The sequence below is a fragment of the Rhinoderma darwinii genome, chromosome 2 (assembly GCF_050947455.1).
Source record: "Rhinoderma darwinii isolate aRhiDar2 chromosome 2, aRhiDar2.hap1, whole genome shotgun sequence".
In the NCBI taxonomy this organism is placed as follows: Eukaryota; Metazoa; Chordata; class Amphibia; order Anura; family Rhinodermatidae; genus Rhinoderma; species Rhinoderma darwinii.
This window is the reverse complement of record NC_134688.1, coordinates 305,208,812-305,222,994: the sequence shown is the minus strand read 5'-3', so window position 1 is coordinate 305,222,994 and position 14,183 is coordinate 305,208,812. Positions and strand designations below refer to the sequence as shown.

General features: G+C 41.7%; 1 protein-coding gene across 2 annotated transcripts in view; it reads right to left on the bottom strand.

Moving 5' to 3' along the window:
- Positions 1-14,183, bottom strand: part of FANCE (FA complementation group E) — a 62,718-nt gene that overhangs the window by 32,284 nt on the left and 16,251 nt on the right. For both annotated transcript variants that reach the window (XM_075850618.1, XM_075850619.1), the window contains exons 4-6: positions 6,729-6,779; positions 2,609-2,671; positions 386-529 (exon numbers count right to left, since the gene is read on the bottom strand). In XM_075850618.1, the coding sequence (XP_075706733.1) occupies positions 386-529; positions 2,609-2,671; positions 6,729-6,779 (258 nt within the window). The remainder of the gene's footprint in view (positions 1-385; positions 530-2,608; positions 2,672-6,728; positions 6,780-14,183) is intronic.

Here is a 14,183-nt window from a genome sequence, read left to right as displayed (position 1 = left end):
CCCTGTCAACCAATGTAAGAAGGGAGTGAGGGGGGGGGGGTTGAACTGGGGAGCGCCGTAAAAGCATTTAGGAGCAACGGTGAAGCCCTCGTTGCACCTAAATGCTCATTAGCATAAGGTTAATAAAACAGATTTCCCTACAAAGTAGCCAGTAACCAAAAATTTTTAATAAACGCTAGAAGCAGGTTAGTCACCTGTACAATACACTGTTACTAGTTTAATACGGACATTCTGGTGACAGACTCCTTTTAAGCCAGCTAAAATTTGATAATCCTTCTGCGGATTACCAAGATGGAAAGGAAAGGGATAAACCTCTCTCTGTTTTATTCCAACAATATCAGTAATACAAGAGACATCTCACTTTAGTCATTGTAAAGTAATTTACCTGTTCAAGGAAGAAAATACTAGCCAACGATTCTGCATGAGCATAACTAAGATCTGGTGTAATGGAGTCCAAATGCATGCATAGTTGAAACAGGTACTTTGGAGAGATGCGTGTGACACCAGCAGAGAGAAAAACAGTTTGCAGCTTTAAAAAACAAAAAAAACAAAATAAGGAATCAGAAGATGATACAATCCTACAAATATATAATATACACACACACACACACACACACACACACACACACGACTGAATTTCTGTTGTCTGTTCTTTTTGCACGGCCAACTGACTGGACCAATATGAACCAAATTCCAAATTTGGCACCTAAGTAAATAAGGCGCTTTCAAAGGTTTTACACTGCGTTTCAGCTCTCTAGTGCCTACCGTTCGACATATTCACAAAGAATTGCAATACAATCGTAAATAGGGCACCACTGGCTTCCACATCAAGGGTCCTTCTCCATAATCACAACAGGTGACCCATATTAGCCAATAGACTCTCGCAGGGTCTTCATTCTTAGCCTCACCGACATGCACAGTTTTACACTAGATGCACATAACAACCCAGTCAGATTTGTTTTACATCGGGTTTCCAGAACAATCCAGCCATCTTTCTTTACTCGCCGTGAACTGACTGTACTACACTGTACCTATACTGGATTTCAGCACTCTCATAAATTGAACCGCTTTCAGACCAGTCATGCCTCCAAAAAGGAACCCTGCACTTGGACGAAAGACTCGCAAACCGCATGGCTGCTGACCGAGCTGCTGAATCCTCTCAGCAGACCTAAACTCGTCTCCAGGCTGACAATATACGTCACAGCCAACAGCGAGATGCTGAAACTCCCCAGCAGACTGAGGCATATCAGTAGCAAAAAGAGTTTTTAACCACACACACACACACACACACACACACACACACACACACACAAACAAATAGACCCATGCAAAACCGGGTAACAGCTAGTATGTTATATAACCTTTTGCTAACTGAATGCTAGAATCAAGTGTGTGTGTGTGTGTGTGTGTGTGTGTGTGTGTGTGTGTGTGTGTGTGTGTGTGTGTGTGTGTGGTCACATGACTGATTCCGTGTTTCTTCATATTCAGTCAGCCCATGGATGCATTAGACTCTGTTCACATCTGCGTTGGGGTCCCGTTCTGACGTCCTGTCGGAGGTTTCCGTCAGAACGGGACCCTGAGCAGACACAAACTGACACCATCACCATTGATTTCACAGTAGAATGCTATAGTTTACAGATTAGTCCTGTGTAAGGCTCTGTTCACATCTGCGTTGGGGTCCCGTTCTGATGTTCCGTCGGAGGTTTCCGTCAGAACGGGACCCTGAGCAGACACAAACTGACACCAACGGAAACCAGAGGTATCTGTTTCCATCACCGTGATGGAGCCGGTGCCCGTGGTTTCCGTTTGTCTCTTTTGTGCACCGGATCCGTCGACTACACTATTGCTTCCGGCAAAACGAAGGGTCCGGTGCACAAAAGAGACAAACAGAAACCACTGGCACCGGCTCCATCACGGTGATGGAAACAGATACCTCTGGTTTCCGTTGGTGTCAGTTTGTGTCTGCTCAGGGTCCCGTTCTGACGGAAACCTCCGACGGAACATCAGAACGGGACCCCAACGCAGATGTGAACAGAGCCTTACACAGGACTAATCTGTAAACTATAGCATTCTACTGTGAAGAGACAGGGGCCGATCTCATTGGTCTAAGAAAGGTATGTGAACAGAATGTGTAATACATGTATATTAGAAAACTGTATGATTTCCTATTCTATAAAAAAAACAAAATATAAAAAAAATTAAAAAGCAGACAACGTCTTTAATGGTATTAATGACGCAAGACATATTGTGGGTTCAAGTCAGCAGAAATAATTTGTAACTTTATGTTTAAATGATCCACTAATGCAGTCCTGTTCCTTCTTTGGGTAACTCAATCCCCCTTTTCAAATATACTGCTGTTTTATTATGATAGAATTATTACAGATATAATTAGCACTTATCTTTATGTATGTTTTGCCATCTATAGTTGAGAAATTTTTGTTTTAGGAATCAGGGGACAACAGATCCTTAGGGAAATAACTTTTATATTTCAAACTTATACACCTTGGTAATTGTAAGAAATATATGAATTTAATGGTCATGTAGAGAAACAGGAGCCTACTATTGGCAGTGCTGTATCCTTTGTGAGTACATGAAGAAAACTACACACCTGCAAAGGGTTACAATTATAACAGATATTTTGCAGCTTTGATAGATATTCCTTGTCCAGTGTCTGTAAAAAAATACAAACAAAACAATATAATTGTAACTTTATAAGTAAGGCATCTTTCACACCATGTTCAATTACTACTTTTAGCTTGTAAAAACGGAAAAAGCTGTGGATGTACACGCTAAATGTGTACATAGTATCATAGTTTGTAAGGCCAAAAAAAAAGGACATATACTATATGGACAAAAAGTATTGGGACAACGACACATTACACCTACATGAGCTTTTGACATACCATTCTAAGACCATATACATTAATATGTAGTTTGTCCCCCCCCCCCCCTTTGCAGCTAAAATAGCTTCCACTCTTCTGGGAAGACTTTCTACAAGTTTTTGAGTGTTTCTGTTGGAATTTTTGCCCATTCATCCAGAAAAGCATTTGCGATGTCAGACAATGATGTTGGATGAGAGTTCCTGACTCGCAATCTCCATTTTATTTCATCCCAAAGGTGTTCGATGGGGTTGACGTCAGGGCTCTCTGCGGGCAAGTCAAGTTCTTCCACACCAAGTTCACCCAACCATATCTTTATGGACCGTGCTTTGTGCTCTGGGGCACAATCATGCTGGAACAGAAAAGGACCTTCCCCAAACTGTTCCCACAAATTTGTAAGCATACAATGGACAAGTATGTCCTGGTGTGCTGAAGCATTAACATTTTCCTTTACTTGAACTAAAGGACCTAGGCCATCCCCTAAAAAACACCCAAATAGCATTATCCCTCCTACACTAAACTTTATAGTAGGCACAATGCAGTCAGGTAACATTCTCCTGGCATTCACCAAACCCAGACTCGTCCATCGGACTGCCAGATAAAGAAGGGGGATTTGTCACTCCACAGAACACATATCCACTGCCCCGGAGTCTTCACACCACTCCATCCGATGCTTGGCATTGTGCTTAGTGATGTAAGGCTTGCAAGAAGCTTATTTGCTATAGAAGCTCTCGGCACACAGTTTTTGTGCGGATGTTAATGCCAGAGGAGCTGCAGTTATTGAGTCAGCAGAGTATTGGTGACTTTTATACACTATGCTCCTCCCTGTAGGTAGCTACATTGGGGCGTTGCCGGCGCTCTGGCCAGGGATAGGGGTGTCCATAGGGGGTGTGTGTGGCACCATCTACAAGCGGGTGTGTGTGGCACCATCTACAAGGGGGTGTGTGTGGCACCATCTACAGGGGGCACTGTGGCATTATTTACAGAGGGCACTGTGGCATTATCTACAGAGGGCACTGTGGCATTATCTATGGTGAGGGTGTGGCACTATCTACAGGGCATACTGTGGTATTATCTACAGGGTTGTGTGGCAATATATAGAGAGGGCACTATGGCAATATCTAAAAAGGGGCTGCCCAATCTTGACATTCTTGTGTCTGCAAAACGCTGCCAACTGAGCAGCTAGACTGCATTTAGTGACACAAACCGGAAAACTGGATTGTTAAAAAAAGCACCTGGAGTAAACTCGCAAATTTCCGTTAAGTTTAGACCTAGTGCTATTATTATAGTAATGTAGTATTATTATAGTACTTCAAATAACTAATTGATTAACAATAATTTTGTATTGTATCAAATTCAGAAGTAATGCGGCTCGTCAACTTCAACGTTTTTTTATGTGCGGCCCATTTACCCGGCCGAGTTGGAGACCCCTGCCTTAAAGCGTACCTAACTTTACATTGGACTTTTCAAAATAAGCGGTCATACTAGTTCTTCTCAATGAATTAGAATATCATCAAAAAGTTAATTTATTTCAGCTATTCAAAAAGTGAAACTCATATTACATATAGATTCATTACACACAGAGTGATCTATTTCCAGCATTTTTTTTCTTTTAATGTTGAAGATTATGACTAACAGTTAATGAAAACCCAAAATTTTGTGTCTCAGAAAATTTTAATTTTATATAAGTCCAATTTCAAAAATAATTTTTAATACCGAAATGTTGGCCTACTGAAAAGTATGTACAGTATATACCCTCAATACTTGGTCGGGGCTCCTTTTGCATGAATTACTGCATCAATGCGGCGTGGCATGGAGGCGATCAGCACTGTGTTGCTCATTGGTCCAAAGTCCTGTTTCCAGATGAAAGTAAATTTTGCATTTCATTTGGAAATCAAGGTCCCAGGATCTGGAGGAAGAGTGGAGAGGCATCAATCCAAGTTGCTTGCGGTCCAGTGTGGAGTTCCCACAGTCAGTGATGGTTTGGGGAGCCATGTCATCTGCTGGTGTTGTTCCACTGTGTTATATCAAGTCCAGAGTCAATGCAGCCGTCTAATAGGAAATGTTAGAGCACTTCATGCTTCCCTCTGCTGACAAGCTTTATGGAGACGTGGATTTCATTTTCCAGCAGGACTTGGCACCTGCCCACACTGACAAAAGTACCAATACCTGGTTTAATAACCACAGTATCAATGTGCTTGATTGGCCAGCAAACTCGTCTGACCTAAACCCCATAGAGAATCTATGGGGTATTGTCAAGAGGAAGATGAGACACCAGACCAACAATGCAGACGAGCTGAAGGCCGCTATCAAAGCAACCTGCGCTTCTATAACACCTCAGCAGTGCCACTGGCTGATCGCCTCCATGCCACACCACATTGATGCAGTAATTCATGCAGAGTCGGAGCCCCGACCAAGTATTGAGGGCAGATACTGGACATACTTTTCGGTGGGCCAACATTTCGGTATTAAAAGTCATTTTTGAAATTGGGCTTATATAATATTCTAATTTTCTGAGACACTAAATTTTGGGTTTTCATTAACAGTTAGCCAAAATCATCAACATTAAAAGAAAAAATGCTGGAAATAGATCACTGTGTGTAATGAATCTATATAATATATGAGTTTCACTTTTTGAATTGAATTACTGAAATAAATTAACTTTTTGAGAAGGACTAGAATGTGTGTGTACATGAGGAATAACACTATTTCTGACCATTATATGACTTGTATCCTGCATTTTTTGGCAGTTTTCCCTCTGCATGCACTATCTCGAAGGCCAAATTTACACGAGCGTGTGCGTTTTGCGCGTGCAAAAGGCACTTAACAGCTCAGTGTGTCATCACCATATGATGCGCGGCTGCGTGATTTTCGCACAGCCGCCATCATTATGACACTCTGTTTGTAAACAGAAAAGCACGTGGTGCTTTTCTGTTTTCAATCATACTTCTTACTGCTGTTGCGCGAATCACGCGCGTCCCACTGAAGTGCTTCCATGTGGTGCGCATGATTTTCACGCACCCATTGACTTCAATAGGACATGTCGTGCGTTTCACACAGCGGACACACGCTGCGTGAAAATCTCGGACTGTCTGCACAGCCCCATAGACTAACATAGGTCCGTGCGATGCGCGTGAAAATCACGCGCGTTGCACGGACGTATTACACGCTCGTGTAAATCCTCCCTAATTCTCAGTGGTCTCTGAGCTAGTGGGTGGAACCTAACTGCTATCATGTCTTCCATACACTACACAGAGAAGAGGAAATTCCTGCTATCCTATCTCTATCACATATATAGAAGCCGCAACAGCATGGTAAAGATTATACAGAAGTAATGAGATGTGTAGCTGAGAATCCATAACTGGGGTGGCAAAGAAATCTTAACAGCAGCATGTGTCTTCCTCACTCTGCTCCTGCTCCCCCTCCCTTCTCAATAGACTTGTAAAGGCAGGCAGTGAAGAGAGACACCCCCACCTTCTGTAGTCCATCAATTCTGCTCTGTTACCAGGGACACTTTGCTTGACAACAGGAGGTTGATTGCAGATTACAGCAAGGGAGGCACCTAGTGGCAGTAACTTCATACATAATTTGCATGAATAAAACAGCTACATTTTAACAGTAAGTAAATTACAAATTTGATATATATCAGTAAGTATTAGATAGAGCGAAAGAAAAAGAGAAAGGGAGAGACAGAGACCCTAGTGCAAACTAAAAGATGGGTAGCTTCCCATATGAATAAACACTTGGCTAAGCAACCAGATCACAGCTTTGATTTTTTTTCTATGGACCACTGCTCCACTTTCTATCTACCCTTACTGTAATACCGGAGGCCTAAAGTCTTATTTTTACCTCCGAGTCCAGTTCCAGATAAATTATCTGCTTCAGGTTAGAGATATGATCCTAGAAAAGAAGATGAAAGTAATTAAATGTGGAATTAATCCAAAAACAAGATTTTCTACTTATGGAAAGACTATAAATTTGAGGGGAAAACAAATTCCATGTATAACCCCCTTAAAATGGTTTCCCCATCTTTGGCCCTGTTCACACAGAGGTTTTTTTTGCAGGCGGAAAAATCAGCCTCAAAATTACTTCAGGAATTTTGAGGCAGATTTTGACCTGCCTTCACTCTGACGCGTTTTTAGGCCGCAGCCATTGAGTGCCGCGGGCAAAAAACGCTGTGACAACCGCTTTTTCTGCCTCCCATTGTCAATGGGATGCCATGTCAATGGGTGGTCAGAGACAGAAACGCCAGAAGGGCACCTTTCATTTTCCTGCGAGCGGGAACACGCCTCCGCCTCCCATTGAAATCAATGTGAGGCATTTTGGGCAGATTTTTGTCGCGGTTTCAGATGCGGTTTCTGCGTCAAAAGATGCGCAAAATAACTGTGTGAACAGGGCCTTAGACGATTATGCCATATCCACAGGAATGCCATAAATATTTGACGAGCTACGCTGCTTCCGTATCCCGACCATGCACGCTGTTTTGGTAGCTACCGAGTTACGGAAACAGCGTAGCTCGCGGTGCTACGCGGTTTTCGTAACTCCCATTCACTTCTATGGGAGTTATGGAAGCAGCGTAGCTCAGCGAGCACTCGGCTGTTTCCGTAACTCCCGACAACCTAACCAGGAAGTGGCTGGGAGACAGCGGAGCCAAGTAAGATAGAATGGGGCTACTGGGTCCTGTTCTAGAGATAGGTGCGGATCCCAGAGGTGGTACCCGCATCTATCTAACATTTATGACATATCCTGTGGATGTAAAAAATGCAATATTTGAAGCAGCACAAATCCTGTTATCAGGAGCGGTGTCACGCTGTAAAATCAGACAAACCCAGTCTGACGTAATGTAATCTTCAGAAAAAGCGTGGTGAACAGCAGCACAAGTCTCCCAAGTTTCAATCAATAAGTTCTTTTATTGGTCAAACATCGTTTGACGAATCATTGTTCCTGTCCGTTAGCGCAGCGTGTCAGCTGTAAAACACAGCTGACACTGCATTTCTTTCACTGCACAAACACACTGCACAATCACGCTGTGCAGTGAAAAAAGCTGGGCTGGAACAATGAGAAGTGTATGACGCTGATTGGACACGGATTGGTCAGCGTCATACACTTCTCCTCACAACGCCCAGTTGGTAAAAAGTAAAAAACACAGCCAGTTGTCTATTAAGAAACTAATTAGCATATATCTAAAATTGCTCATAACTTGGTCAAAAATTATTGTTTTTCAAAATAAAAAACACTTATCTACATTACAGCGCCGATCAGATTATGTAGGAGACAGAGCACTTATAATCTGGTGACAGAGCCTCTTTAAAGGGAATGTGTCGCTAGAATTTTTTTTAGTTAAACAATTATTATTTAAGTGATTACACATTGTTTTAATTTTTTCACAAGTCAGGAAATATTATAAATTAGATTCTAATTTATAACATTTCCATTTGCTGGCCACTAGAGGGAGCAGTTCCAAAAATTGCAGCATGGTCAATGTGGTAAAGCAACCGCATTACTTTATGCTGCAAATTTGGGGTAGACACACTCTCTCTAGTGTCCTCACACAATCCCCCCTCCCATCTTCTAGCTAGTGCCAGGAGAAGGAGGGTTTTGAATCTTCAAACCTCCTACACTGTGTGCCGCCATTTTCTGAGCGTTCCCACACAGACGGCGTACGTTTTAGAGAATGGAACGGCTCCCGCTCGCATTCTCTATGGGGTTGTATGTGCCGTATTCCATCTCTGTAATCATACAGAGATGAAAAAAAAATGGCGGCCCCCATAGAGAAGTAAAAGTAAGAACAAAGTAAAAAGTAGAACATGAGAACACAAATAAATAAAATTTATGTTAATATCATATTAAAAGCAATATGATAAAAAAATAAAAAATTCATGACACCTTCCCTTTAAGGCAGAAAGACCCACAAACAAGAAACAACTGAAGACCGCTGCAGTAAAGGTCTGTCAAAGCATCACAAAGGGGGAAACCCAGCGTTTGGTGATGTCCATGGGTTCCAGTCATTGACTGCAAAGGATTCTCTACAAAGTATTAAAAAAAAAAAAAAAAAGCATTTTATTTCTGGTAATGTGAATTTGTCCAATGACTTTTGAGCCCCTGAAACGAGGAGGTGGTGTAGAAAAATGGTTGCAATTCCTAAACGTCTCACAGGATATTATTGTTCAACCCCTCGAATTAAACCTGGAAGTCTACACTTCAATTGCATATCAGTCGTTTCATTTCATATCCAATGTGGTGGCATGCAGAGCCCAAATCATGAAGATTGTGTCACTGTACAAATAATTCTGGACCTAACTGTTTTTGCATCGTCTTTTTTCAAGAGCCGCAATTTTTATATTTTTCTGTCAATGTAGTGATATGAGGGTTTTTTTGCGAGATGAGACGTAGTTTTGATTGGTACTGTTTTGGGGTACATGGGACTTCTTGATTAACTTATTATGACTTTTTTGGGGTGGCAATGAAAAAAAATAGCAATTTCACCATTGTTTTTTGCGTTTTTTTTTTTACGGTGTTCATCCTGCAGTTTAAATTACATATTAACTTTTATGGTTTGGGTCATTACAGTCGCGGCAATACCATATATGTGTACTTTTATTTATTTTTTTACACTTTTACTAAATAAAACCACTTTTTATTAAATAAATAAATAAAAAACATTTTTATTTGACATTTATGATTTCTTTTTTTTAGTCCCACTAGTGGACTCTATGCGATCTTTAGATTGCTGCTATAATGCTTTGGTATACAAAGTATACCAAAGCATTATTAACGGTCAGTGTAAAACCGACAGGCAATATATTAGGACGTGCTTCCGGCATGTCCTAATAGACATATGTCCAGTGTAGAACTAGGGGCCTTCATCAGGCCCCCTGTCTGCCATAACACCCCATCGGAGACCCGGGATTGCATTTGCAGGCCACCGATAGGTGAGAGAGAGAGCTCCCTCCCTCTGTAAATGATTTAAATGTCGCAGTTGCTATTGACCGCATCATTTAACAGGTTAAACGGCCGCAATCGAAGTAAACTTCGTGTAGGACTTAGACTGGGCCGCCGTGAAAAGGCGACGGCCGCCCAGTGACCGCCGTGAAAAGGCTTTATTGGTAACTAAGGGGTTAATAATCACTTTATTAAACTTTATTTAAGTTAAAGAGTATCTGCTCTTTAAAAAATTTTGAATGTATCAGAGACCGATCAGAAGTTTTGATTGGTGGGGGGTCTGGATGCTGAGACCCCCACCCTCGCTGAAACGAAGGTGCAGAAGCAGTCAGCTGAGCACCAGAAGTTGCCATGGTGAGGCTTTAACTAAAGGGCTACAAAGTTAAAGTTTTGGTTTAAAGGGGTTCACTGAAATTTTAACCTTGATACATAGGGTAGGGCATCAATGTTTGATCATGGGTGTTCGACCTCCGAGATACCTGCTAATCAGCCCAACAAGGGACTGCAGTCCCTTCATTGTTTTCACTGGCACGTCGGCTCGTGTGTACGGGCGGCAGCGCCTGGTACTGCAGCTCGTCCCCTTCTTCAACTGAAGGGGACGAGCTGCAATATTAGGCACAGCTGTCTGGGTACTTTTCTCATAACCCTCAAACTGTAATAGAAAGAGAAGCAGGCATGCTTCATTTTCTCTCCTTTTAGGAATGTTTTTCAAAAGCATAGACTACTGAAATACATGCACAGGCTAGAGACAAAGTAAAACACTGGGCAGGCAGAACAGGAAATACTACAACTGCCAACTTTATTGTATTTCCTATGCTGCTTGTCAAGTGGCTCATACCAATTGGTTGCCCCGAATTACATTTTAAAGAGCATCCATCACCACCTTTGAGTTGCATTCCACGATCTATTACAATATATTACCGTGGAAGGATTACACATCTGTTTTTTTTAGTGTCCTGTTGAGCCCTTTTTCAGAAAACAAAAAGTCACTATATATGGAAAAAAAAATTGCGACTTTTGAGTCATTTGCGCTGCTCACGCAATTTTGAAAAAGCGGGCGGAACTTAGCGGAAGAGGCCGTCAGCGGCTCGACACATTTACTATGATTTACTTCAGAAACTGGCGTAAGTTATAGGGGAAATCTACACTAGCTCGTAGCTGGCATTAAGGCTTGCACCTCTTTAATAAATTAGCTGCATCTTACACCTGCATGCTTCATACTAAGACTGGCATTTAAAACGCCAGTCTTAGAAATCTTAGAAAGCCTCTATGAGTCTAACTTACTTGTCTGTGCATGAGTCTGGAGTTTAATTCAGTGATTTGACCAATGACATTCACTGTTTAAAAGCAGTGTACAGTGAAGGAAATAAGTATTTGATCCCTTGCTGATTTTGTAAGTTTGCCCACTGTCAAAGACATGAACAGCCTAGAATTTTTAGGCTAGGTTAATTTTACCAGTGAGAGATAGATTATATATAAAAAAACAAAAAACTGAGAATCACATTGTCAAAATTATATATATTTATTTGCATTGTGCACAGAGAAATAAGTATTTGATCCCTTTGGCAAACAAGACTTAATACTTGGTGGCAAAACCCTTGTTGGCAAGCACAGTAGTCAGACGTTTTTTGTAGTTGATGATGAGGTTTGCACACATGTTAGATGGAATTTTGGCCCACTCCTCTTTGCAGATCATCTGTAAATCATTAAGATTTCGAGGCTGTCGCATGGCAACTCGGATCTTCAACTCCCTCCATAAGTTTTCGATGGGATTAAGGTCTGGAGACCGGCTAGGCCACTCCATGACCTTAATGTGCTTCTTTTTGAGCCACTCCTTTGTTGCCTTGCCTGTATGTTTCGGGTCATTGTCGTGCTGGAAGACCCAGCCACGAGCCATTTTTAATGTCCTGGTGGAGAGAAGGAGGTTGTCACTCAGGATTTGACGGTACATGGCTCCATCCATTCTCCCATTGATGCGGTAAAGTAGTCCTGTGCCCTTAGCAGAGAAACACCCCCAAAACATAATGTTTCCACCTCCATGCTTGACAGTGGGGACGGTGTTCTTTGGGTCATAGGCAGCATTTCTCTTCCTCCAAACACGGCGAGTTGAGTTAATGCCAAAGAGCTCAATTTTAGTCTCATCTGACCACAGCACCTTCTCCCAATCACTCTCAGAATGATCCAGATGTTCATTTGCAAACTTCAGACGGGCCTGTACATGTGCCTTCTTGAGCAGGGGGACCTTGCGGGCACTGCAGGATTTTAATCCATTATGGCGTAATGTGTTACCAATGGTTTTCTTGGTGACTGTGGTCCCAGCTGCCTTGAGATCATTAATAAGTTCCCCCCGTGTAGTTTTCGGCTGAGCTCTCACCTTCCTCAGGATCAAGGATACCCCACGAGGTGAGATTTTCATGGAGCCCCAGATCGATGTCGATTGACAGTCATTTTGTATGTCTTCCATTTTCTTACTATTGCACCAACAGTTGTCTCCTTCTCACCCAGCGTCTTACTTATGCTTTTGTAGCCCATTCCAGCCTTGTGCAGGTCTATGATCTTGTCCCTGACATCCTTAGAAAGCTCTTTGGTCTTGCCCATGTTGTAGAGGTTAGAGTCAGACTGATTAATTGAGTCTGTGGACAGGAGTCTTTTATACAGGTGACCATTTAAGACAGCTGTCTTTAATGCAGGCACCAAGTTGATTTGGAGCGTGTAACTGGTCTGGAGGAGGCTGAACTCTTAATGGTTGGTAGGGGATCAAATACTTATTTCTCTGTGCACAATGCAAATAAATATATATAATTTTGACTATGTGATTTTCTTTTTTTTTTATATAATCTATCTCTTACTGGTAAAATTAACCTAGCCTAAAAATTCTAGACTGTTCATGACTTTGACAGTGGGCAAACTTACAAAATCAGCAAGGGATCAAATACTTATTTCCTTCACTGTATGTGAAGTCACATTATAGGCCAGCTAGCTGTCAACAAGTACAGGGATCTAGTAAATGATGTATTCTAAGAGGGCTTGGCAGAAGCAAAGCCTCCAATGAATATTCACGAGCATCTCCAGATAAACCGCCACATGACCGCTGCAGACAATCACTGGCTGAACAGCGCGTGACCGCTGAGGCCAGTGATTGGCTGCAGCGGACATGGGCCAATATTGCATGTCACCACTCCTGGAAAGTAAACAGAGGACGGCAGGGGACTACCGTCGCTGTAGGGGCAGGGGATTTAACAAGAGAGTACTGTTTGTTTATTTATTTTGTTTTTAACAACATCTGCTACTGTAAAAAAAAAAAAAAAAAAAAATTTAATTCTCGGATAACCCCTTTAAAAATATAATATAAAATATATTTCTAATATTATTCTAAAAGGATTGGTCAAAATATAAAGAATATTTTGGTAACATATGCACTTTAATCTTAAACATATCTCAAAACGTATAGCTCCTCAGAAATACTCCTATCCGGACAATAGAGGAAAAAAAAAAAAAAAACTTCAGTGAAGTTAGAAAAAGTTTAAAAAAAATAGCTAACAGTGTAAAGAAATGATTTTGATTTAAAGAGGCTCTGTCACCAGATTTTGCAACCCCTATCTCCTATTGCAGCAGATCGGCGCTGCAATGTAGATTACAGTAACGTTGTTTTTTTAAAAAAAAACTAGCATTTTTGGCCAAGTTATGACCATTTTTATATTTATGCAGATGAGGCTTGCAAAAGTACAACTGGGCGTGTTTACAGTAAAAGTCCAACTGGGCGTGTATTATGTGCGTACATCGGGCGTGTTTACTTCTTTTACTAGCTGGGCGTTGATTCAGCAGCAGCATCAGCGTTTGCAGGTAAGTAGCTACATCGACTTACCTGCAAACGCCGATGCTGCTGCAGAATCAAATGTAGCCTCTGGTGCCGATGTGTCCTCGCTCGTCCGACACGATGCAGGACCTGGGGCATAAAGTGACGTCACAGCGTGATCTCTCGAGAACACGCTGTGTGTCTGTGCCCTGCCAGAAGCTGGGTGTTGACGAAGAGAAGTGGATGATGCTGATTCGTCAGCATCATACACTTCCATTCACAACGCCCAGCTAGTAAAAGAAGTAAAAACGCCCAGATGTACTTTAACAAGCCTCATTTGCATAAATATAAAAAATGGTCATAACTTGGCCAAAAATGCTCGTTTTAAAAAAAAAACAAAAAAAAAACGTTACTCTTATCTACATTGCAGCGCCGATCTGCTGCAATAGGAGATAGGGGTTGCAAAATCTGGTGACAGAGCCTCTTTAAAGGATAGGTGCCCTTTTTGTTATTACTCAAATTCGGGCTGGGCGACTAATCTAATTAATTTGAATTGCCTTCAAGGA